This window comes from Plodia interpunctella, chromosome 9 (genome assembly GCF_027563975.2).
Source record: "Plodia interpunctella isolate USDA-ARS_2022_Savannah chromosome 9, ilPloInte3.2, whole genome shotgun sequence".
NCBI classification, from domain to species: domain Eukaryota; kingdom Metazoa; phylum Arthropoda; class Insecta; order Lepidoptera; family Pyralidae; genus Plodia; species Plodia interpunctella.
Window position 1 is genome coordinate 3277901 of NC_071302.1, and position 27704 is coordinate 3305604.

The 27704-nt window shown below is 33.3% G+C and overlaps 2 protein-coding genes across 4 annotated transcripts in view; both read right to left on the reverse strand.

Annotated features, from left to right (window-relative positions):
* The window catches only part of m (miniature), a 78992-nt gene that overhangs the window by 17052 nt on the left and 34236 nt on the right, over positions 1-27704 (reverse strand). The window contains exons 4-5 of the mRNA XM_053749584.1: positions 6001-6148; positions 1023-1121 (exon numbers count right to left, since the gene is read on the reverse strand). Of these exons, the coding sequence (XP_053605559.1) occupies positions 1023-1121; positions 6001-6148 (247 nt within the window). The remainder of the gene's footprint in view (positions 1-1022; positions 1122-6000; positions 6149-27704) is intronic.
* Positions 22218-27670, reverse strand: LOC128672439 (uncharacterized protein K02A2.6-like). Of its 3 annotated transcripts, none has more exons than XM_064436165.1 (2): positions 27588-27670; positions 22218-26321 (listed from the first exon to the last, which is right to left on the reverse strand). In XM_064436165.1, the coding sequence occupies exon 2, from the start codon at positions 26308-26310 to the stop codon at positions 22453-22455; it is 3858 nt and encodes a 1285-aa protein (XP_064292235.1). In that variant the 5' UTR covers positions 26311-26321; positions 27588-27670; the 3' UTR covers positions 22218-22452. The 3 variants fall into 3 exon arrangements, with proteins under 3 accessions (XP_064292235.1, XP_064292234.1, XP_053605560.1); XM_064436164.1 differs by having other exon boundaries at positions 27511-27670; XM_053749585.2 differs by lacking the exon at positions 27588-27670 and having other exon boundaries at positions 22980-23110; positions 24835-26457.

Genomic DNA, 27704 nt, shown 5'->3' on the forward strand with positions numbered 1-27704 from the left:
AAAGTACCCTATGTGTTTTTCCATGTTATCTTCTTTCCGTGTAATAAATTTCATAACAATCTGTCCAGTAGATAATACGTGAAGTGGTAACAAACAAACTTACTATCGCATTTATAATTTTTTGGGATAATTAGTTGGGATGTTTATGCAGTCCAATTTTTACATACTGTTGGTTTTTCTCAAAATAAATAAATAAAAGTTACATAGCCACTTAAAGGGTGGTTCGCAGGGCGTTTCGACCGCTGCGGCCGCGCGGTCATTACAATCCGTCAATTTTTTTGAGGATGGAATCATTTCCAAAATCAATCATGCATATAATTGGCATTACTACAGTACATAGTAATTAACGTTAAGGTATATAGTAAAGCTCATTCTTGTCTTTGTTGAAATTTAAAAAAATGTAATGACAGCGCGACCGCATCGGTCGAAACGCTCTGCGAATCACCCTAAAGCTTACTCCAATGTTGAATACATTCTGATTTGTGGAAACTCGTAGATGAGTAATAAAAATATTTAAAGGGCTTTATAATGTTGTTTGTTGCTGTATTAATTACTACTGTATACGTTACATGCTACAGTATGTTCAAGAATGGCTATTATAACCGTCCAGTACGGTACTAGGGTTATAATAGTCTTTTATTTTCGTCTTTAATGGGTAACACTACGGTTAATTTGAGAAAATTATAAAAATAATGGCTTTCTATGAAATGGTCATTGCAACAGTGTTGCAATATTATGAGTAGGATATTTTTTTTTCAAATAGGACTAGAAATCGTTTAAAGTATATAAAATAATAGGTGCGAATACTCGACAACTGGAAGTGAAAAAACGGACTCTGAACTCCAACGCTCTATAGCTGAGAAGTAGCCGGTTGCTTTTACCACGTGTTTCAAATACTGTATTGATTTTTGTAAAATGAACATTTCGTCATTGTTAATTAATATTTCGTTTGCAACAATTTTTTTAGTTTTTTTATTTTTTTATTAACGGATGACTAATAGTTATATATAGAAGATAGTTACCTGGCTTCGTCCCACATTTAGCATATGCGATTCGAAACGAAAAGTAAGTTTGTCCGGTAGATGGCGGCACGTAGACACACCTGGGGTCGCCATGCTGACCTGAAAATAATAAAACCAAATTTACAATGGTAATAAAGTACAACACTAACACTGCGCTTAAATTTAATTATATTAAACTACAGTGTGTACACAGTACAGATGACTAGGTTGGGTGTCTATATACATATTATACATATATATAATAAAACTGTAAATGGGCTATGTCTGTACACAGATGATATTATAGAAAAAAAATATCGGGGGTCTTTATGTAACTAATAGAAGCAAAAATATTTTTTTTAGAATTGTTGTGTCTGTATGTATGTTTGTACGTACATCAAAAACTACTGATGGAATCTGATGCGGTTTTCACAGCCGTATAGGAGATAGTCTAACTTAAAATTTGATATAGGTTTCAACGTGAAACGTTGCTTAGAACCCTAGATAGAAATTGATATAAGTTATTAGTGGACGCACAAAATTAACGCGGGCGAAACCGCGGGCATAATCTAGTGTATATATAATATAACTATGAGTAGCTCATGTTAATGCGTTCGATGGGTAAATAACCAAAAATGTCCTTTGACGTCAAGCCCAGCTGGGCACCAGCGTCTGCTGACATCAATCAATAATTTAGCACGGGTTTTTTTAAAAACTTAATAAAGATCTATCGTACCTAAAATGAACTTTATTATTTGTCCATATACATGACGATGCAGATATGATTATGTATGTAGTTACTAAAAAAAAAAGCTTTTGTAACACTCATTACTTAGATAAGATAAATAGTTAAACATCAACATTCTGTTTCATTACACCTTAATTAACTTCTATTGACTTTAGTAATAGTTGAACAAACGATTGAACATCGCATCTAAATGGTATACGCTTTATAACATCTAGCAAATTACTATGTTTCTCATGAATTTAATTGCCTGAGCAAAACCTGCGCAGTACCTTCTATTTATCCGATGAAACGAATGACCAACTATACATTTCTATACTAAGCGGTTCCCACGTCATTTTCTTTGCACATATTTTATTCAAATGCTGGCAGTAATGCTGACACAGATTAAAAATAAAATAAAATGATACAGCTGGTTTAGGATTTGTCTTCGATCTTGGTTTAAAATTTACTCGTTCTATTCTATATATTTTTAAATATAGAAATAAAGATAACAAAATATTGCAAGATTAAATATACTTAACCATGTTGATCATAAAATGTTTTATTAAAAAAAATATATATTCGCTCGACATAATTAAAGAGCAAGAGCGACATATAAGTATTACGCAATTTACATTTATTTCATTGAAATAGACAATTTAAAAGTTATTTTTATGTTCCTTTTTACTCTTACCGACCAGATACAACTCCTTTGAGGTCAATAGTTAAAGATTGGTTATTATGGTCCTTAGCTGGAGGATAATTTACGAATTCAATTTTCATAATAATTGAAAGGAAGTCAAAATCTGTAGTAAGTTTTGACCAATTTCTAAAAATAAGTTTCATGTGCCGGTGCGATGCTAGTATTAACTGATATTAATATATTGCATTCGTACATTTTCTGAAAGAAAAGTACTCTAAATAATGATCTTCAACGGGCTGTCAAATTTCGTGCCAAAAAGAAAGTTACGTAGATTGATTAATCTGTACTGGTGATAATGTAAATTTTATACTTAAATGATTGATTTTGGAAATGATTCCTTCCTCAAGAAAATTGACGGATCATAATTAATGATAGAAAAAACTCTTTATTTTATTCGTAAACTCTTTTATTACGTATTCGTAAATGCTCCTTTTGTAAAATCTTTGAATAGTTTTTGCTTCCAACAGACAATTTTCTTAAGCGCTGATTTATGTCTCAATGTTCAATGTGGGCTACGACAAAAACCACATATTGTTTTATGAAAGACTTTAAAGCATATTCATAATTGGAATAATGTTTACTAGTTTTTCGATGTGCATGCACACCGACTATACAAGTAAGTTATACAATGGTAACTTCAGTGGTTCACGTCTAACCACATGGATTGATTGACGTATTTGACAACAGTATGCTAATTTCTTGGCAGCCATTCAACTTAGTTTTGTGTTTTAACCCCCGACGATAGAAGGAGGAGAGTTATAAGTTTAACGTGTCTGTGTATCTGTACGTCTGTCCGTGGCAGCCAAACGGATGAACCGATTTTGGTCCAGCTATTTTATTTGATAGATAATTTAATGGAGAGTGTTCTTAGTTATGTTAAGATAAATGCTAACAACTTCGGAGTCGGGGGTTTCTTAATTTTTTAATTTAGTTTTTATTATTTACGTAGTCTACTCAAGTTATAATAACATAACATTTATATTATATTTGATCTGTAAAAAGCGATTTTTTAAAAGATAATTATCAATATATATTTAACTCTTCTGTTGTTACTGAGTGACTGACTAACTGACAGACAACACGTACAGCCGAAACTACTGCTGCAATTTGGTGTGTAGGTTCCTAGGACAGTGTAGGGGAGCACTAAGAAGAGATTTCCTGAAATTCCCACGGGAAACGGATTTTTACTCACATACAAAGTTGTGGCTAGTATGAATAAAAACATGACTTCTTTATAGTTAGTTATAAAGTTTCAAACAAAATTTTTACGGGGCACTGTGCAACCAGAAATTCAATTTTTCGACGAAGTTCTATTAGTTTTTCAAAACCTAAGCTTCAGTTAACACGGCAGTTAGCATGGCAGAGTGCTAGTCGAGTTCGGGCCTGCCCTTAAAGGCAAAATATGTTCAAAGTTCAGTTAAAGTACTAATTAAATTCACGCATTTCAAACTTGTATGTATGGTATGACTGAGTAGAACTAGGGCATGTGTATTAATAATTCAGTTAACATAATTGTAAGTGAAAACTTAGCAATTATTGTGTACAATTAGATTCGGTCTAAATACGCCCTAGTGAGATTGTAGTGTAATGTACGTATGTATATGTCTATGGTAAGTTTACGGTGTTGTATTATTTTACTAGTTTTAAAACTGATAGTGATTGCTCAGACGGCTGTAGGTAATTTATATCAAAAAAATCATTTGCGTACGAGAAGGTACGAGAATATTAACAAGAAATATATCAATGTCCATCTCAAATTCAAGGTTTCTTCCTCAGTTTTTGAGCGTCGGAGCTTTGTTCACTTTCCTTTTTTTACGCCTGTACGCTTTCGCCGATTTTGATGTACATTGCTGATTTGGTCTTGCGATAGTGAAAATCTCACATGCAAACTATACGTTATATACGATCATTCGCGTCGGCATTTGTATGAACTTGCCCTTCTTTCCCGTACCTCAAGATAGTCTAGTCTACATCAAGAGGTTACTGTCCCAGTTAAGCAGGGGCGTCGGTTCGATTCCCACTCGAGCCAAGAATTATATTCATCTCTTGAATTGTTATCTAAGAATATTCGACATAGGGGGGGGGGGTCAAAATCAATGGAGAAACAATATATTTTATTCGTTTCGCAGATGATATTGCAGCTCTAGGTAACACCAAACAGGAAATAGAACAACTAATTAGCAATTAATGGACGTAGCTTTTCAAGATTTTGGCTTAAAAATTTATACAGCAAAAAGAAAAACTATGATAACATACAGAACAATAGCAGTTAAAGAACATAATATTAATAGAACACTTATAGAACAAGTAGAACATTTTAAATATTTAGGAAGTATTTTAGAAGATAACTCAAGAAATTCAACTGAATTAAAAACCAGAATCGCAATAGCCAAAAAAATTATAATACAAAGAAGAAACATTTTACCGCAAATATATTAAAACCAATCAGAAAACGCTTAATTAAGATTTTTATTAAGAAGATTATGATTTTACGGATGCTATACATGGATACTCACCAAAAAGGATACCGACAGATTAACTGCTTTTGAGGTGTGGCGCTGGAGAAGGATGTAACAAAAGTAGCTGGACAGAGAGAAAAAGCAATAAAGCAGTGCTGGAAATAGTAAACGAAAAGAGAAGACTGCTGACAGAAATATAAAATAGAAGGGGAAGAATAATTGGCCACTTGATACGACACGACGCCTTATTTAAAACTAGACAGGGAGACCAAGGAAGAGAGTGCAAGGCAACTGAAGGAGAAGGTAGGCGTTGTGTCGTATCGTGGCCTTCAAGAGCAAAGCCGAGGATAGAGAGGCGTGGCGTATACTCCACCGACAAGAGCGTGGCTCTTAAATAAGAAGAAGAAGATGATGATTATGAAGAAAAAGAAGAAGAAGAAGATTCAATTGTTATCATAAGGCAGCCCACGTGAAGAAAATAAACAAAAGGTAAGCGAGCACTGTTTGCCCAACTTCATTTAACTTAAATTTTAAAGAACTACTTTAGAAAAACAAATTACGACATACGTGTGTGAAAGTAAATTTTAAAACGACCACCGCCGCATACGAAAAGGAAAGCGAAGATAATTACAATTTTGAATGAGAATGCTAACTTGAAAATTTTTTTGAATGCGATTTTAAGCGGATATTGTATTACTTATAAAAATAAGTTTCACTAAATGAAAGCTTTTCTGATGAAATAGTTTTGTTCCGTCATACAAAATGTAAGATCAAATTGAAAATAATGAAAATAAAATGCAGAATTTTACCTACATACTAAATTGTTTTATAAAAAATTGTGATGGTTTATGCCTACTCCAAACCCATCCCTGCTTTTATTGTTACCACATTTTATACAAGGGTAAAACTACTAAGTCGTATTTGAACACTTAACACAAAAAATCCTACTGGACAAACCTTAAGGGCGTCACAGCTCCGAATCTAACTGAGAATTGGACAAGAGAGAGATGGCTCCTTGCTCGTTTTACTTATATATATCTATCACTCTTGGAGAATCTTTCGCATAGCCTTTCGCGTCGCGATAGGAAAATTAAAAAAATGACATAATACCTTTAGACGACACAATGCCCTCGAAGGGGTGTGAGAAGGTGAGATGGACGTCCATGTGGTCCTTCCCGCACATGACCTCCAGAGATTGGATGACGGGCATGCCATCGGGCCGGTCTATGGGCCATAACTCGCCGGCCCACGCTCCAGGCTGTGGACAAATAAATATATAAATTGAATATACTAAAACATAATAAGTACACCTAAAGATTCCTCAGGAATGCCACCCATAGACAGACAGACGCAGCATAGGACTTTTGTTTTATGTAAGGATAAGGGGGCAAGATGACTTGACAATGGTTCTGCAAAAACTGGACAACTAACACAGGACCAGACAAGAATTGTGGGAGGATTTTTCCCATCAGTAGCTCTGAATAATTAAAGGCCAAACAAGCTTCATTGTCATCAGATCGTAGTCATGAGATAAGAAGATCTTTCATCTTGCCTTTCCTAAATTTTGTATATATGTCTATAATTATAAATAGATATTTTCACCTCTCTCAAAACAATGACATATAAATCACACGAAACTTAAATTTTATTATATTTTTCACAGTTCAAAAGAAAGCACTTGACGCTTTAATAAAGATAACAAGATCACTGAAATACGAGCATTGATTTACAAATCATATAATTTTTGCTCGTTCGGCCATATTCTATTGTAAGTCTACTATGTTCTTCAGCGAATAAAAACAGAGTTTATTTTCGTGTAATTTCACTGTTAAGTGTTGGAAAAAACATTTTGAAACGAGCTGCGAAGTACAACTAAATTCTCCGAAATATACAGAGCCGTGTAAACATAATAAAGGGGAAGGAATATAATTTTTGAACGGGTCGTTTATGCCAAAATTGGATGATTGGAGGCTGTCGACGCCACAGATCAAATATTAAACAAGAAATGACAATTACCATATTCAGGCCAGATTCAAGATCAGCTTTCTCAAGGCAAGAATTAAAAATAATTGTCAAAAAATAAGTAAATATATATGTATATATATATTTGCTTCTGAAATTAATAAAAACTTGTTTATATCTATTTAGTACTATTGAGAAATTTTTAAGTCAGTGAAAATAGCAAATGAAAATTTAAACTATGCAATTTTTAAAATTTAATTTTATATCTTCCGAATTAGAAATTAAATGTCTTTGTTATTCAAGGCATAATGATGTAAGATGCCATCAGTTCTGGTAACTCCAACATCAAGACGTGTTCAAAATAAAATCAATAAAAATAATAATAAATTAATTGTATAATAAATATAAAATGTATCTTCGAAATTAGCCGATCTGTGTCAAGAAAGCGATTTGATGAATCGCCAGCGCACGTTCCGGGAACGACGCAGGCGCATTTCTTTCCCACGCGCCGAGAAGGAATTCGCAAACAGAGACCGACTTATGTCACATCTACCAAGTGCAAGTGGGACGATAACATTTGCATTTTCAAGCAACCGGTAATTTACATTTTTGTGTACGAAAAATTCGGACATGCATTCAAGCGAATTTCGGTGGAGTGTACAAAGATAACATTGTCTTAGTTGTGGCTTACAGCTTTATTTTAATTACATTTTATCGGGTGGAGAGGCAAGAACATTAACAGACTTACATTTATGTTATCTAAATAGACCCTCTGTATAATTATTTTATCTATCAGGTTCAGTTTTCTTTTTTACCATGTAATTAATATAGTAATTTGATACTATTACTAATAATATTATAAGACTAATCTAAATTGGACGTGAAAGAAAGAGTGTACGTGAATGTTTGATATCTAAATAAATGTTTTACTTGAGTTGACTATAGTTAAAGCCAAAGCGTTTATTCAGCAATTACGAGTAATATATCATTTTCACCTAAGCCTTAGATACAATGTTTATGACTAGGTCAAAGAAATTGTGATTCCCAAGATTCTTGGAATACGTTGATGTTCAGTTGACAATATAATGGCACATAAAATGAAGTATCTAAATATAAATCCACATGAGGTCAGTAGGTATTCAAATAGGCGCTTAAGACTTCAGATGACAAATGTTTATAGCCTGGTCAAGAAATTGGTCATTGTCATTGGTTGTTTACTGCAACCACTCACGTTAACCAATCATCATAGTAGCATACCTTTACTTTAGGGCTAGCTCAATCTGTGTGATTTGTCCTAATATATATATATATATATATTAGTTACCAAAATACATACATTGCAAACTGAATTTAAGCTTGTAAAAAAAATAAAACATCTTTGCATGCATGCATTCGGTGGGAAATTTTCTAGTAGTTAGTAGAATATTAAATATATATATAGCTAAAAGTAGGCTTCAATGTGGCATTATATTAAAAGCGAAGGATAAAAATCTTTCAAAGCCTTACAACTCGACCTACATTTAATAACCAGACACTAAGTAATCGATCAGATGAAGATTAACGCTTACCAACTACATTGTAAGTATTTTCCCATATATACCGTATCCCACGGAGAAAAAAAGATCGATCTCTTACTTTCACTAAACTGTCTGGAGAGCATTGGCGATTTAAAAAGAGATAAAAGCGAAAAAATCTTGCGAAGAATTAAAACACACTGAGTTAATAAACAAGGACTTCCATACGAAGATGATAACGTAATAAAGATAATACAAGTTACAAAATTACTTTAAGATATTGCTAAATGGAAAAAAAACGCATTTCATTTAGGTAATAAAGTTATTAGAAATGAAATGAAACTAGATCTTGTTACGACCGAAAACTAGTTGAATATCGCTCAAGCTAAGCTCAACTAAACTACAAACATAGTGGTCAGACAGAACGAAGAAAGTCAACTAGCTAACGGAAACCGAAACAAAAATGGAAATCACAAGCTTCATAGTAAAGTATGAAAGTCAATATAAAGTGATAATAACACACTGGTAGCCGACAAATAAGTGGCAAGGGGTCGATAATAGCCGTCGAAGAGATAATAATGAAATTACACGGGTTTAATTATGTCGGTATCTTGATGGAAAGTGGAGCGACGGGGCAACAGTCTGTAATCAACGACGTATTACAGGATAGAGGAGATGGAATCGAATTAACGAATGCCGTGGAAGCAATCATACGTGATTTGTGCCAATAGGATGCTGTTTCTATTATTCAGAATGAGCCAGCATTGGTTACTTTAGAATTTTATGTAATCGCAATAGTTATTTGTAGGTACTGATATAAGTGGTTGATTAAACCATTTGTTATATTTGAGATTTTCGAAAAATGGGTAGGTACCTATAACAATATAAAGATCTTTCAAATTTTAATAATTCTAACATAAACTTTTAATAAAAAATAGGAAAAAATATGAAAGATTTGCTTGTTTGAAATAACTTTATTACACATAATAAAATACGAAAAAAAAAATTACAAAAATTGAAGAGTAACGGCGAACTTATCCCATGAAGGCATTATTTGCTGTTTATGATTCATTCTGACGGATTTTGCTAGAAATTAAGCGATTTAGGAAAAAATTTAAAGAAATCAATAAAACCTTTACGTCTTTATGTATATAGAATACGATAGAAAAGCAAAGAAAGTCTCATGGTGAACTCGTTCCCAATTTTGAGTTGAGTAACAATGATGTGTGAACACATCTTAATCCCGATACATAGAAGATGGCATGCGTTAATTTGATGCAATTAAGACAAACTGTGGGATTGCGATAACAATAGCTAGTAATTGAGATCAAACTTTTTCCTACCACACAAGTCTGAGTCAGAATATCATATTGAAGCCAAACGACCACGAAACTACACCAATATAGCTCTCATCGCTGAGAAATTTCGTACCTCTTCAAATGTAGTAGTATAAGCTAGGTGATGTTAGAATTCTGGCCAGCTATTTTAGAGCAGTTCGCGGTGGATAAATAGCTTTATAGTGCTGCGATTAAAAAACAACCTAAACGTTCATTAAGTTCTAGTGATGGCAAAATTTGCTAATGCACGTATTAAATTGCTAGTGTAAAGATACGTTGCAAAATAAGCAAAACTTTCGTAACGTCAAGACAATTTTTTTAACAGTAGATAAAATCAAATACATCCTCGTAATAATGTATATAATACCAATATCTTGTTTATTTCTGTATTTGTGTTTAATACCATCATCATTTCAATTTATTGCTATTATCAAAAGTCAAAATTTAAATTTGGAAACTCGTACACTAGTGTATAGGAATTGATTTTCTTTGCAATCCATTCGACATAATGAACTAAAGATTATAGAAATTTCTAAAGATTCCATCAAGATTCCTGTAAAACAAAAACAAGTGCCTATAAATAAACAAGTTTTAGATGCATTTCGTGTATCAAAGGAAATAATAGGATCCATCGGTTACATTGTTAATAGCGCCCCGTGGGGATAATTATGTATCCTGTGGGTAACGACTGGTTATGGGTATAAGACGATGCATAACTGAGGATAACGGATCGGCTACAAGATTATGGATGAAAGGAATCCCGTAGATTAGAAAGTACGGCCTTGGAATCTGATAGTTAAGATTGTGAATGAATGAAAGTTTATTGTGTATTTATTCTATACAGAATACCATCACACACCTCACAGATATGATATAAAAATACCTAGGTAAACAATATTTAAAAAGAGTTAGGCATAATAATTTTGAAATAAATATTATGGCCTTATTTGTCATCCTTCGTCATTTAAATTTATAAGAAAGTCAGTGTTCCACCACAGATATTAATTAATAACCCTTATTCCAAATCTTAAATAATTCAAATTAAAAAAAATATATAAGAATCAAAAATGAGAAATAGACATGACAAAATATAAATGGTCAACGCAATTAAACTCAAGTCCAAATGTACAACACAAATTGAATCATCCATTTCAGAATGTGTTCATAAATTGGATAAGCCAGACACGGTTTACATTTAGCAAGTAAGATCTAAATCACTTAAGCGTGGTTTTTACAACATTTTCTATAGTTAAGTAGTGGTTATGAGCCACTTGTACACGCGATGAGACTTTTCAACACGCTACCATATTGTGGTGGGATTGACTTTTAGTATACAAGTAGCAGATGAAACTAATAACGAAAAACTTCAAGCATTTGACTTTGATGAGAGAACTGTTCGTAAAAATGTCACTTTAATTAAAGATGTAAGTTCGTTTTAGATAAAAATAAAATATTTATACGAAATTCAATCGTTGACAATTCCAATCCATCCAGCATATACCATCAGAGTATAATAACATGCTTGCAATAATAACATATTGACAGAAAATAACACAGATTTATTGATATTTTGTTGTAATATTACATCTAAAGTAACAAAAAAAAACCTTTAAAAAAATACAATGTTCTCAATTTCCCAAGCAGTATACAAACAACATACACATCAACCACATAACAAGCTAGTTACGGGACAGACGACAATAACAGTATTACCAAACAATAGAACTAATACATCACTAGCGATGGCCTATCATCACGTCACGTCCCAAATGTGATTGAATAAAGCCCTAACACCTGATTGACACCGGTATTAAGCTTAATGACGGTTCCATATCAAATCGTTACAGCTATACGGGCCGTTCCATCATGGAGGAAAAGTCTTCAAGCAGTCTTGTTATTTATTTTTTAATTTTGTTCAGTGGAACGACCAGAATCAAAAATGTTTTTGAGATTATAAAACTCGATTAAAAAACAATGTGAGGAGACTCTAGTTGACGTTGATGATTCGATTGACGTAAGATAGAATTAGATAACAGAGAATGCAATGACAAACCTCTTCATTGACACGAATCTTTGAAATTTTTGCGTATAGGTACTTCATTGCATGTAATGACTACGACTCTCGACATTGTGAAAAGATTAACAAAATTGCAGGATAACTCAATGTAAACAGAACCTAAGACTGAATCGCGACGCGTGCCCCATCCATTAAAGTAATGACGCACTTGTATAGAAAATAATACAGTAATGGCGGAGTACGATCGACTGTTATTACTGTATACTAGGATGAAATGTAGGGAGATGTGATCTTCATTACGTTTCTACGAGTTTCACATCTCACCTGAATATGAGATTAATAGGAAGAGGAAACACAGTACATACCCCTACATTTGCTCAAGATTATACACTTACATATATAATAATTAATATCATAATATTATTAAATTACTCAGAAGCATTTCTTCTTAGCGTTTCGACTCGGTTAAATTTGTGTAGACCAATTTGAAGCATTAGTGAAAGTGGCTAAATAAATGATTTTTGTTAGATCATCTATCCATAAAGATGACGCAAAAGATACGCCAAAATCAATCAAATTACTATTGCTGGAACACGATCGATAGAAGATGATACGTATAAAAATATTGAAATAATATGTTTTTAAACCCCAACGCAAAAAGAGAAATAATTATTTAAGTTTATAGTGTGTATCTGTCTGTGTATTTGTATCTGTCTGTGGCATCGTGCTCCCAAACGGATGAGCCGATCTTAGTTTAGTTTCTTTGTGCCATAGATATTTTTTTCCCGAGTGTTCTTTGCCATGTTTCATGAAAATCGGTTCAGCCGTTCAAAAGTTGTAGCGAAATGAATATTGAAAGTCTTAATTTGTCTAAAAAATAAATTTGTTAAAAAAATATTACATTCCTTTTATGGTCTTGGCTAGAGAGTAGAAGATAAGAGGGGAATCTTTTTAAGTATACAGGTGAATTACTATATTACTATATTATACTATACTATATTATATATTCATATATAGTTCATAAAGAACAAAAATCACAATTTTACTAACATTTTATTCCTATTTATTACTAAATCTCGTAAATTAATCATACACCGTAGCAAAATTCTCGTATTTTCTATCATGACCAGATTGAGAATCAAATCTAGGACCTCAGAAGTGTTGGAAATGTATGTCAATACATTGCATTTACTTAGAATTATATTACCGAACTCTATGCCTTCTGGTTAGTGCGGTTCATTTGAATGCAAGTTCAAAGGTCGGCACCATTCCGCAGTTCTTGTAACTGACCATCACACCTTATAATGTCTTCCTATAAATCTTATGTCACAGAATTAACATCTCGAGAATACTTCTGACTATTACCGACCCCTTTACCATTCGTTTTATTTATTGACCTTCATTGTACCGCAACTTCGGAGGTTCAGTTGTTAATTTGTTAATACCTTTACTCATAATGGTATTACAATTTAGATACCTATAAAAGTTTATGAAGTTGTGAACGATCTAGGGTCTATGATATTTAAAACTAAGCTATATGCTTCTGGCTTCACTTATTTGGAAGTTTTGCGTAAAGTCTAGTCTTTTTTAGTATCCTACTACCAAACTAAATCAAGGACCAGCGAAAAAATACAACTCCTCTCTTAAAAGAAAAACAAATACTTATTTCATTCATAAGTAATGTACATTCATATTAGCATGTTTAAGTGAATGATGTTCAAAGTAGTTCCCAATTACCAGATGTTTTTGTAAAATGAAGTATTCTATATCGCTGAGAAAAAAAAGTAGCTTTCACTAGAGTCTTCGCCCGTGATAAATTCCCTCAGGATTTTTTGAAGTGAAAACTTCTTTAGCGGCGTTGTGCACTTTTTGTTATGGGTAAAAGATTAACTCGCGTCAGAACACGTGACCCTGATCGAAAATTCGTAAGACGTCAAAAGTGCACAACGTTAATATTCAAGTTTTCACTTCTGCCTGCACTCCCTGAGTGCAACACGTTTTTTTTTTTATCAGTTATGTAGCCTTTGTATACTCTGCGTTCTCCAAAATATGTATATTTCAATAAATTTGATTAATAAATTTAATTAGTTTGAGAATGCCGAGAAGAGGTAACAAACAAAGTATAAGAATTTTTTCAAAAAATTTTAAAACACGTAAACGCTGTGGAGGATGAATGATTCATTCATGTCCTAAACAACATTTGCGAGGAAAAGTCCGAAAGTGAGATATAAAAGAAAGTTCATGAGTCATGTGAGATTTATCGTACGACGTACAAGCATGTGTGGAATGTCGTCTGTCGGTTCCGGATTTGCTCCTTTGGCAACACAGTTTGGAATGCAATCGATAGTAAACAATAGTAAAATTATTACTGCTAGCAATGTGGCGGGTCAGAATACTGAGAACAGGTTTTTCTTATAAGAACACTAACTTTTTATGCCTTCTGCTGTTCGTCGCTATGTCGACTTTACTTGAGTGGGTTTGGAGTTAACCGCGAATACGCGTAGATTTTTGTATTTAATAGAAATGTATTTAATTTTTCATATAAACAATATTGGAAAACAATTTATAGGGTAAAAACCAAAGCACTGAAATGACAGTTGATAATTAACTTGAATAAAATATTAACTAAACTTAACTCACTCCTTCACTAAACTTAACTTACATGGACGGAAAGGGTAAGAATAATATGGACAATTACTTTGCCATTGAATATAATTGCCACACAGATAATACTCAAATAAACACGTTATAATTTGGGATCGATAGACTATTTTATTACATGGATACGCAAATCGAATCGCAGCAGACAGCCATAGACCGTATAACGACCCACCATAGGCTGTAATCGTAAATTGCCAAATGATGTCAGAGCAAAAAAAAAAGACAAACCGCTTTTGGAAGTATTCGGTTAGCAACAAGATGACTCTGATGGCTTTCGCCCGAATGCGGATTGTGAACTTGATGATATGAATCACAGAATCACAGACATCTAGAGACAGATAAAGCAAGAATCGCGAGAAAATTTGCTTAGATGGTAATTAAAATACTAGTAAAAAAATAATTACAATATCAAAAATTACAATTAAAAGTGTATCATACTCAAAAAATAAGGTTCTCATGAATATAACAAACAAATCAAGTTTTGGTCTCTATAAACTGTCACACCAAAGAAATCTAAGTACATACATGAAAACTCGTACAACTTAAGTACATCATTGTTAATCAAAATAAGCTTCCACTTGTCCAATTCGTTATACGGTGTGCACGTTACTGAGAGACTAAATTAAATCAAATTTATTCAAAACATAAGTCATTGTCAGAATTTGTTCGACAGTAGCTTTACAAGACGTAGGTACCTTATGAATTAACCCAATAACTTTAAACAAATCGAAAGAGTACAAAATCATTTAAAATTCCAACTCACCCATGACACAATATAAAATTAATGAAATCTGTTCAAAATCATAAACACACTTCATTCTGGAGTAACCATTATCCTATTTTCCTCAGTTTGTTGTTTTCTTCCTGTACCTATTCCATTATTTATACGTAGATTCAGATAAAAATACTTGAGTTTGGCAACATAGACTAAAAATAAATATGATGAAGTATAATATAGATAAAGAAAATTTCAGGGTGATCAACATAGTCATATATTTGTTAATTCTATTTATTTGATAACCGTGAAAAATCATTTAAATGACGGAATACTATTTTTAAGCAGGGGCATACTGTTAAACAGTTCGAGTTTCGCAGCTCTTGACTCTGCGTTTACCCCTTATACAATTATAATACTATTTACTTTTATCTATATGTGTGCGTTCGGATTGAACGATAATTAATTAATAACTTAAAATTGTTGCAACAAGAACTTTAAATTGAGCGAGAAAATATATCTTATTAGTATTTTTTATAAATAGGTGCGATATTTTATTTAATCAAGAAATCAAGCACGATGTCATCACTAAGTACCTACAGTTGTATCCCCACTTTTAAGCCACGCCCGCTATGTATGTATTTCCAAGTTTTTTCACACTATGTCTTCAATTGACAACTACTAGTCAGGTTCATTGCCATCACTCGGTTGACTCATAGAATAGAGAAAATAGATGTCGCAATGGAATATCGAACGCCTAATAGCAATTTAGTGATTCATTTCATTCATATCGTTTTGAAATCACAAATCGCAATAGAGATAAATAACTGAGTAAAATTCGAATAGATTGTCGACTAAATACTTGTTAGTTTAGAAAATGTGAAACTTCTTGTGTCTGTCCATGTTCAAGTACATAATAAATAATTTTGAGGTTATTTTTTGTATGGCAATTTTTTGTTGAAATAAAAAATATGTGTATTATGGTAATTAGATTCGATAATCTGGGAAGCTTTAAAAAAATTGATAAAACTCTATCTATAAACATACAAAAATAATTTTATTAGTCCAGTAGTAGGACAAAATAGGTAAAAATATTATTTTACAATGAATAAATCTATACCGAACTATGATCTTTAATAACGACTATTCACGAAATTCATTTGCAAAAAAGGAAACTTTATTACCGAAATAGAAAGTTAATAGAATCTCAGTGAATAAATAACCAATTAGTGGATTACAATTTAGTTTCGCGTGTGCTCTATAGAATTACAGAGGATATTCAGTACAGAGAACTACGTATTGAATCATTTGGGTATGCTACGCGATAATATAGAAATTTTGGAAATGAGATAGAATTTGATAATTTAAATATCTATCGTAAATGTATTTAATTTTAGTTTTTCGAAGACATTACATTGATATGCTTAACTATTCGAAGAAAAGAAAAAGAAAACATTGGATATGAATTGAACTCATTGGATATTATTTAAGAAATGTTGTAATCATAAAGTCAATGAACCATCACCTCATTGAAATATTGTAAACATACTCTGTGTATGCAAATAAATTGTTTTTATCTTAGGCAACACAGACTACATGGCCGCATTTTTTCCAAGGCTTTCGAAAAAATGCTGCAGTGGATTTCATAATTTTTAGGTTATTTATTTTTTTATGATTTGCACCCTTGAGACGACAGAGATTGGAGGTCACGATCCTCTCTGAAGCGCTGAACCATCATTGAAGTTTTCATGATTAAAGATATGATCTCTTTAGACAAAGCGAATTTATCTTATCATTTTTTTATCATGATAACTTCGTTGTCCTATGTAGACTCTGTAAAATTTCCTCTGTACAAACCTCACTTGTCCCATCCAGTCACACTCTAATTCGCACGGTCGTTGTAATGATAGCCGAGTCGATGTCTGAGTGAGCCATGTCATTCTCTCACATGATAATTGAATACTATGAGGAATAATTATTTCGAAAACAAATGGCTTCTAATGTCTTATAATGGTAATATGTTTTTTGTATATTTATGAGAATTTGCTTATGATCCAAACACTCCAAGCGGTTAAAATCATTCGCCTAACCCTATCCCACTATATGTGGGGTTGGTACAATATCATGTCTGCTCCATACTGTCGCCGAAATGAGACACATGCCGACGCGAATGCGTGAACATTGCGTAGTTAGTATGAGTGCTATTATTTACAGCAATGAAAAGCCAGAAATTTATAGCGAATCAGCCAAAGCTTGGCAAACTGTTACATTCCTCATATGCCTTATGCCGAATCTCCTCCTCTCTCTACTTCTGTTTCCATGCAAAGGTAAGAGTGCTGTCCCACTTATTTATATACCTACTAGAAATTTATGCAATATTCGATTGTTACTTACGTCCAGCATTGGACTGGCTTGAAGTAGATTGACAACGCAAAAATTTATAAATCAAATAAGAATGTTGAAAGTGGAAAAAAATGTTTTGTTTCATGACTTATTCCAATGGCTACAACAAGAATATAAGAAGATAAAAGCAGTTTAATTTTGAACTTATTGTTGTATTACTTTTAATGCTAATTACTACAATCAAAAGCCGCCTACGTGCGAATTTTCGAAAATTGAGTTCAGAAACTCACATAAAAAGAACTTTGATAACCTCATTGTTACATTAATTGATGTTTTGTATGGTTCATCTGCCTACACACAACGTATACCTACTTGAGTCTTTCTTTTTATTACGAGTATATATGTGGCTTCAATTTCTATTCTTCTAATTTGATTGAATTTATGCGAAATAACTCCTGCTGAGATGTGTCCTTCTTGGGATAAGTCCGCCTTTGTGCATTTTTTAAAATACCAATTCCATCCCACAGTGCAGATTTCATTTAAATGTTTGAAAGTGTTTTTATTTTAAGTGTGTATTGTATAATAAATATATAAACACCCGCTCAACAAACAAACGCTCAGAGAGAGAGAGAGGGATGATTTTGATTTTAATTTACGCAATAATTTCAGTTTAGCACCACATAGACTAGACAAATTTTAGGCTAATTTAGTTTAACTCTACAAAACTTTGTCTTCATTTATTGTAAGGAAGCTAGAGGTCATTTTACAATAATACGCCAAACTTCAGGCAAAAAAGCGGGTCTTTTTTCGCCTTCCGTTTGGAAGTGGTCGCAGATATGGTGGTATGGCTGAACCGTTTCCCCGCTCCGTCTGCCTCAGCCCCACGTATCCACAACTTTTATAAGTTGTCTTCTTTTTTTTTTTTGCTTCGTAGTAACAAACATATGTATGGAACATAGAGGAAATGGTTAGTCAAGTAATAGGCGTGATTGTGACCATCATTGCTTTACGCAGAAAATGGATATGATTTGTGTAACATCGTATTCTTTATAGGACAACAATTTTCTTTATAGCGTAAGAGAGGACAGATTATAAACCTATTTTAATACCTACATTTATTTTATTCCTGGCATTTACTACTGTATTTAAAACTAGCTATGTCTCAGCACTGTCAAATGCATAAATAATTATTTCCAATCTAGCTCTCGAGATAAATATAATCTGAACAGACTTATCACCTTGAACAAGGAGAGATTTCAAAAAAATCCAAATATTTCTTCCTGCTCTCGTATTAAAATTTTTGTATGTGTTCCAGATTTATTTCTATCATATACCTTTGGTTGTAAAAATATTTATTTATTTTGGTTTTAACTGTTGTGTATAATTCCTCCTTCCTCCTCCCAAAATTTAAAGATTCTTCTTCTTAGTGAGTGGAATTTGGCGTTCAAATTTGTGAGGATTGTGAGGATTTAGGAGTGATACCTCGCCACTGTTACCAAAGCAGGCGTCATGGCGTTATATAAATCTATGATTGTGACTGTGTAATGATAGATGGGACTGGGTGAGTTGCACCAATCAAATTTTAATATGACTTAATCACTTAAAATGTCAATATACGATTCCAAAATTTACTTAATAGAAAGTAAAACTAATGAACAAGATAAATATTATAAAAAAAAATAAAAAAAATGGCTCATATAGATCAACTGACAATAAACGTGTTGATTTGCATTTTAATGAAGATAATTCATTTTTTTTTTTACTTTAATTACAAGCCCACACGAAGGCATTAGAATTAATTATGGCACACGTTACAGTTTTAATTAAAATTTACGTTTGAGAAAATGTCTGCAGGGCTATATAAGTGTAATATATAGTGTAACTGCCTAAAGGCACCAAATTATTAGTGCTACTGTGTGCGTAAAGACTGGCGAAGCCTTCTACCAAATTTATCATATTGTTACTATTTATTTCTTTGCAATCGATGTGAAAATTTTGATCATCTGAGCGCATACATTCTCGGCTTTGAGGCCTCGGAGCCTCCTCAGAAACTTGATGGCTGGTATATTCTAACTTCTTTTTTTATCTTATAAAAGCTGCTTCCTCAACTTCTACAATCTTCCTCACTTTTCGTTAGCGTGGAAAGTATGTACGTACCTATAATTTGAATCAATCAGGTCTTCACGTTTTCTTTCTAATAATAATAATAAAAAGAACCACTAAAACATCGTATCTATTACATCACAGGTGATACATACATGGATTTAATCCGTATTTTCCCAATTTCTTCCCATCATCTGGAAAAAGTTTAAATAAGTTCCTCATTTTTCCACTCTACTCAATGAATATTAGTATTCGTCTCACATCTATGGATAGTTTACAATCTTACAACTTCCTCTAGTCACATCCATTTTTTAATGTTGACACGGAAACTCTATATATTTTTATGGTAAAGTTCATGCGACTTGAGTAAAACTTGTTCAGCTGGTTTCGTTGCATAGTACCGTTGACGTCGCTTCACAAACATCGGTAAATCAATTGTGCTTTTCATGTTTATTGCTGTGTAAATATAGTTGGTTGGGAATAGAAATGTCTTCTTCAAAAAAAGAAATACAATATGACCATTCAACTTTTGAAAATGTGGAAAGAACGTGAAAGGTTTATAAAATCTGATCTAATAGTTGTTTCTTTTTATTCATCTAAATTCTTAATATATTCAAATTTAATAAGGTTGGATCCAAATTTTACATTTTATATAATTTAAATCAAAAATTTAGTCTAAGAATTTTATGTTTGTGTAACTTAAATTAATGTTTTGTGTCATTATATAGTTATGCTCTAAGTAGTTACCATTGACCTATTGGTTGTTAGAAATAATGAAATAAATCTAGATTTTTTAGAATTAGATAAAAATCTTACCGTACCTAAGTATACTCTACTGAACTAGAACAAGATATACTCTCGCCATCTAAAGAGTTGCCATAATTTTCCTCTCAAGATAAAACTGCTCTTCACAGCTCATTAAAATTAAAAATTAACCCTTTTTAGTAAATGATGAACAGATTATGTGTTATCTAAAAGATAAATAACACGCGATAAGCACAGTTGTCGTAAAGACATGCCGCAAAGCAGGCGTCTGATAACATCACCGTTGAAAGGAAAGCTTAAACAATTAAGTTAGACTAGAAATTTTAAATTTTACTGCATTTGCAACAAGGCGTGCGGGTCTTGATTCTTGAATGCATATATGAATAGATACAGTGAAATTTCGAAAATACAACACTGTTAATGTTCCTTACTCTTGTGAAATTATTTTTTACAATCTTCTCAAATGTTTTAGTAATCAACTAAGTACCCTGTATAGTTGCTATTGGTCAAGCGTGTTATAACCTTATTGTCAAGTTTCCATTTTTGCCCATAATTCACCTGAAAATGGCCCTGGGAAAGTAGTCTTGCCTATAGGTTGTATATGTTTTAACTAACAACCTTAAATATCAACCCTAACAAGCCATTCAATAACAAAGTAAGGTATGTGCTACCAACTTCTTGAATGGAAGTCGGTGCCAAGTTAAATCTTTACATAAAATGGCTAAGTAATCGAATATATAACCAGTTACTCCTGTATTTGGCACCGATTTGCATTAAAGAAGTTAGTAGCACATGCCTTACTTTGTTAATTCCCGATTTTTAAAAATATATGAGAGCTGGAGATCCTAAGAGGTATTTAGTTTAGGCACGTCTATCAGTTCAGAAGTTTCCGATTCAGAAAGCAAGTCCAGACGGATTTCAATTTATCTGTAAACTCAATAGGCCTCCTTCGGAAAATTGACACGTTCTGTTTAGATTTCTTATCTGTGCCAATAAATTAACAGGCTGCAACATTGTTTTATCTTTATATTTCCGACTAGCTGTGCCCTTTAGTTTCATTTAATTGTTATGAATTGCTGTTGATATAAAAACGAGTGTTCTGCAGAAATTTTTTAAACTTGAATCTGCATCATATTTTCAATAATCACAAGGTTGACTCTCTGTAGTTTCTGGGTCAAAGGCTTTTATAGTTTACTTGGCAACAGAATTATTTTGTTTTTGGGTCTGGTGATCTTAATTATCATTTTCTTTTGACGTAGCTTATTGTGATATGCTTTCGATATATTTTGCCAACCAAAATTACTTGTTTCAAATTTACTTGATGTGAAGATTTATAAATAATCTGTGTAAATTCGTCAGGTGACCGAGACCTTTTACGATGTAGTGTAGCGCAAATCTTTCTGACAAACAAAAGTGATTTATGTCTGAAATGTCAAGCCTGCACTTACAAAGTATGCTTACTGGAATTCGCACCCACGACCTCGGGGTCATAAGGTAGGCCAGACAACTGGACCACGGAGTCACAATACATTACTTTCACGATATTCATTAATCTAAAATCGATACATTTAATGCAAATAAACCGGATTCGATTTACTTTCATTGGCTGAAATCGATGATTATTGAAGTGTTCCAACCGTTAGCATTCTTCGCATCGTCATCATCGTCTGCATATTCATCAGGAGCCGGTGAAGGCAAATTTGAGACCGTTAGGACCTCATCATTCGGCGCACGTAACCCATCCCATTGTTGAGGTCAAGCCTTATTCATGAGCGTCTTGCGACTCCTCCATTCACAACACCCTTCCCTTGAAACGCAGATTTTATTAGATTGTTTGATTGTTGTTGATTTAGTTTCGCATATCCTAAACGTATCAGTATAGGGTTCAGGGATTAATAAAATAAGTTTTATTACCACGTAATATGTAGGTACACACCATGCAACCGACGCACACTCGGATCCAGTCAATGGCCGAATGACGTGCCTGACGCATGCGCGCGTACACTACATCCCTTCTTTATTTATTTTTTAAAATGTAACTTAAAGTTCATACAATCGACATTGTTAACAAAATTAAATTATAGAACAACCATATTTTAAAATAATCATTAGGCATTACAATTATTTAAACATGGCGATTACAAACTATTTATTAACAACTTCATTATTACTATTTTGATCCACAACAGTCCACGTATCATTCACTTTTTTTAAGTGGACGATGTTACGGCGGTATTCTTTGCCGGTTTCCTCGTTCCTCACCGTAACGTCACCACCATTGACATTAGTAACACAGTGCTCGACTGGGCTGAAATTTGTAGTTAATTTATTTTCTTTTATTATATTTTTTACCAAAACTTTCTCACCAATTTCTAAACTATTCTCTGCGGCTTTTCTTTTCCTATCGCTGTAATCTTTCCCTTTTTCCTTCATTTCTGCATCTCTATCTCTAATTTCTGTATCTCTTGTCCTATATTCTATATCAGGTGCAGTAGGAATTTTGTCACGGAATTGACGTTTAAAAAATAATTCTGAAGGTGATTTTCCTGTAACTGAATGTGGGGTACTATTATACATCATTAAATATCTAAAAATTTCTTCCTTCCAATTCTTTTCCTCTGCCTGGCTTATCTTGAGTCTTTTCAAAACATCTCTATTTTGCCTTTCGACTTCTCCATTCATTTGTGGCCAATATGGAATTGTGTTATAGATAATAATGCCACATTCTATACAGTAATTTTTAAATTCTTCGCTCGAAAACTGACTCCCGTTGTCGCAAGTCAGCGTTGCCGGATAGCCTAACCTAGAAAAAATTTCTTTCAGTACTTTAATTGTATCACCGGTAGTAATACTTCGCATTACTTTTATCTCCTTGTATCTACTGTAATAGTCGACAAGTATCAGTAAATAGTCACGACTAGGAAGGGGGCCTAAAAAGTCAACCGCTACATCGACCCATGGTTCATCAGGAAGTACTCGTCTCTTCATTGGATGTGGTGGAGTAGGATTTGAAACGAGTGTACAACCTCGACAAGATTTTACTACACATTCAACATCTTTATCGATTCTAGGCCACCACACCTTTGTTCGGAGACGGGCCTTCATGGCAACTATTCCAGGATGCCCTTCATGGGCTGCCTCTAAAACCTTCTGACGGAGATTATTAGGAATGACTATTCTAGTACCTCGCAGTAAAATTTCATCATTAAAACAAAGTTCACTTTGAATTATTTTATAATTACCAATAGATTCATGCCAAATGTTACTAGAAATACCATTCCTAACTTTTAAAATTTCATCATCTGTTGCAGAAGATTCTTTAATTTTATTTAGCGGTATTGCTACAGGTCTACTATAATCAATTATTTGGTTTATATAATTTTCACTATCAAATGGTTGGGCCTCGGTAGAATTACAAAGTCTAGAAATAGTATCAGCTATATTAGATCTACCCGGTCGGTAGATAATTTTATACCTATAACCTTGTAGTCTTAGTACCCACCGTTCGATTCTAGCACAAGGCTTTGATGTGCGTCCAAATATTGTTTCCAATGGTTTGTGATCACTTATGAGCTCAAAATCTTTACCAAATAAGTAAATTTTGAAATGTTCTACCGCCCAAACTAATGCTAATGCTTCTTTTTCTGTTTGGCAGTATCTTTTTTCACAATTCGTAAGAGATTTATGGCCATAAGCAATAACTCTTGGGCCATTTTCACCAATTTGAACCAGTACGGCACCCAAACCTACAGGTGAAGCATCCGCAATAACTTGTGTTCTATCAGAAGCATCATAGTAGCCTAAACTATGTATGTTGGACAAGCTATATTTTAAAGACTTAAATGCCTTCACCTGCTCAGATGTCCAATGTCTTTCTATGTTTGCTTTCTTTCCTAATCCCAGTCGCAATAATGCTCGTAAAGGTTCCGTAAGGGTTGCTAAATTAGGTATCCATTTTCCTACAAAATTAACTAACCCAAGGAAACTTTGAATCTCTGCGGTAGTATTTGGTTCTCTACTAGATTGGATAGCTGTTAAATATTTTTTGAGGGGTTTAACTCCGTTAGCTGAAAGTTCGTGACCGAGAAATTCAATTTTTTGCGTTTTAAAAATACATTTATTTTCATTTAATAGAACGTCTTTATCTTTTAGGACTTGCAACACCTTGCGTAACCTTTGATCATGTTCTAGTTCTGTTGAACCATAGATAATTATGTCATCTATAAAATTAAAGGTACCGTCACAACCGAGCAATAACTTTTCTAAGATTTTCTGAAACATCTCTGGGGCACACGATATGCCAAACATCAACCTCTTATACCTAAATAAACCCTTGCTAGTACTGAACGTCGTAATATATCTACAGTCGTCTTCAATTTCTAGTTGGTGAAAAGCATTTTTTATGTCAAGTTTCGAAAAGTATTGTGCCTTGCGAAAATTCGGTAATAGTTGGTTCATAGTCGGGAGCGGGTGGTTTTCTCTAATTATGGCTTCATTCGCTCGTCTCATATCAACGCAAATCCTTACCTCACCATTCTCTTTGAGTACAGGGACCATTGGAGACACCCACTTAGTTGGTTCATTTACTTCTTCGATGATGTCAGCATCTTTTAGTTCTTGCAATTTTTTGTCAACTCTCTCTTCCAACGGAATTGGAACTCTTCTATACGGCTGGATGACAGGTTTTATATTTTTATCAATCGGAATCTGGACAGTTACCCCTTTGAACTTTGGGAAGACTACTTCCGAAGTCAAATTGGCCTGAACAGCGTTAATTTGAAGACCAATTCGGAGAACTCCTAGTTGTATGGCAGTAGATTTTCCTAATAAATCGCGTGTGCCATTTTTAATAACATACAAAGTAGAAGTTATGCATTTACTGTTGGTCGAAATGTTCGCGTCAAATGCACCTATTATTTCCAATGGATCTTTACTGCCATAAGGTACTAGTATTTTGTCTGGTTTCTTATTCATATTAGATACTTGAACCTTGTTATTTTTGAGGTATTGCCAGGTTTTATCGGTAATTACATTACATTTGCTGCCAGAATCTATCAACATTGCTACGCATATTCCACCTATTGTACACTGAATAGTTTCGTCCTCATCCAAGTGAAAAATATAGTCAATTTCAGAACGCCCGTCCACTTTCTTCGAATCCAATTTAGGTTTTTTGGTTACCGTTTCTGACTTATTGTTTGTAAAACGTCGCTTCTTCGCAGTCCTACATTGTTCTTTGTAGTGGCCTATGAATCCACACTTTAGGCATCGTTTGTCTTTTGCAGGGCAATTCGTATCATTAGATGAGTGCCTCTTACTGCCACATCTGGAGCAGTCCGAGTCTGAAGATCGTGTTCCATAAGACAGTTTACTATTTACTTTCTTTGCGATGATCTTGTTAACTTCTACTTTATCAAACTGAGGATTTTCTATATTTTTAAATTGATCCAATTGTCTAGCTACCACTTCTAATGCATTGGCTTTTGAAATTACTTGGTCTAACGTTACAGAGTCTCCAATTTCTAATATCTTCTTCCTTAACTCCATTGATCTACACTTTTCTGTGATTTGATCGATCAAATGTTCGTCTTTGTCTTTGAACTGACATTTTTCAGCTTGTTCCCGTAGCTTTAATAAGAATCTCTCAAAATTTTCGTTTTCTTCTTGTTTCATCAGCCGAAATATGTATCTCTCATAAATTCGGCTTTGTTTTGGAGCGAAATATGAATTTAGCTTATCAATGGCTATTGCATAAACATCGACGTCAGTCTTGTCATCAACGTGTGCACCAGGAAGATTATAGTAAACCTCTTGAAGTGATAATCCTCCAATATGAAGAAGTGTTGCTCGTTTTTTTCCTGGTTTCTCAATATTAGCAGCCAAAAAGTAAATTTCAAGAGCTCTTTTCCATTTTTGCCAACGTAACCCAACTGATGCCGGATCGCCATTGCAGTCGAAATTATCTAGATTTGGCAATGATAGTGTTGAGGTACTTTGAGTCATTTTGAGGCTACCTGAAAGATGAAAGTGACACTCGATCATTTAAATGGTCGTCACATCTTTCGTGCGATTATTTTTTTTTAGCCATTTATTTTTTTGTGTGGCATGGCCCTTTTTTTTTTATTGCGTAGCCATACCGTATTTTGTATGCGTGGCCATTGTAGGTTTTTTTTTTTTTTTATTGCGTGGCCATTGTGGTTTTTTTTTTTTTTTGCGTGGCCATTGTTTTTTTATTTTTATTGCGTGGCCATTTTTATTTTATTGCGTGGCCGTTTTTTTTTTTATTTATTATTATTGCGTGGCCATTTATTGTGCAGCATGGCCTTTTTTAATTTTTTATTGCATGGCCATATCGTTTTTGTGTACGTGGCCATTCAATTGGAACGTGGCTTTTCCTTTCATAGGGCAATGCCCTTTTTTTTTACATGGAATTTTTTTTTTTTTTTTTACCTTTTTACACTACGTAAGTAAGATATGCGTATCGAAACTTTGTATTAATGTAATGACTGAATTTCAATGAAATGTGAAAAAAAAACAATTTTTTAAGTCATTAAGAGAATTCATGTAATTTTTTTTTAATTGTACCTAAACCATCCAAATGTATTGTAACCATTTTTATGTGTATAATAACCTGATTTTATAATATTATTGAGTCTCTTTAAACTACGCTATAAATTTAACAACAATTAAAACAACAAGAATGTAGGCACCTAGTACTAGTAGGTACAAAACAAATATTCATATTCATAAATAGTCGGAGGAATAATATATCCTCCCTTTGTTTAATTCATAACTACTTATAAGTACATATTCACACACATATCTTCAAGGTATTTATTGTATTGCCTTTTTATTTGCAAATAGGTATCAATTTTACAACAAGCGAAGGTATTTGTTCACATTTCTGTCGAGCCATCTATTTACCAACTTATGATAAATTTAATTTCACTAGTCAAAGCACTTAGGTATTTAAAACAATAAAACATGCATTGTTAGCATATTAATAAAAGCAACAAAGCTATTATATGCAGCCATTTAAGAAATTATTTGCGTCAAATATACCTAATAAGTAGTATTATTGTTTTAGCTGTTTGTTTTAACAAAATGGCCGCTAATATTCGCTAGACGACAAAGCGTAAACATTATATTTTGTTATTTGCAGTTTCTCCCTTGCCCTTTTGATAATAAACTAGTTGTACTCACTTTTGACTCGTCGCCATATATAGGGTTCAGGGATTAATAAAATAAGTTTTATTACCACGTAATATGTAGGTACACACCATGCAACCGACGCACACTCGGATCCAGTCAATGGCCGAATGACGTGCCTGACGCATGCGCGCGTACACTACAATCAGTCAGTTTGTGCCCATTTGCTCTAAATTTACATAGGCGTC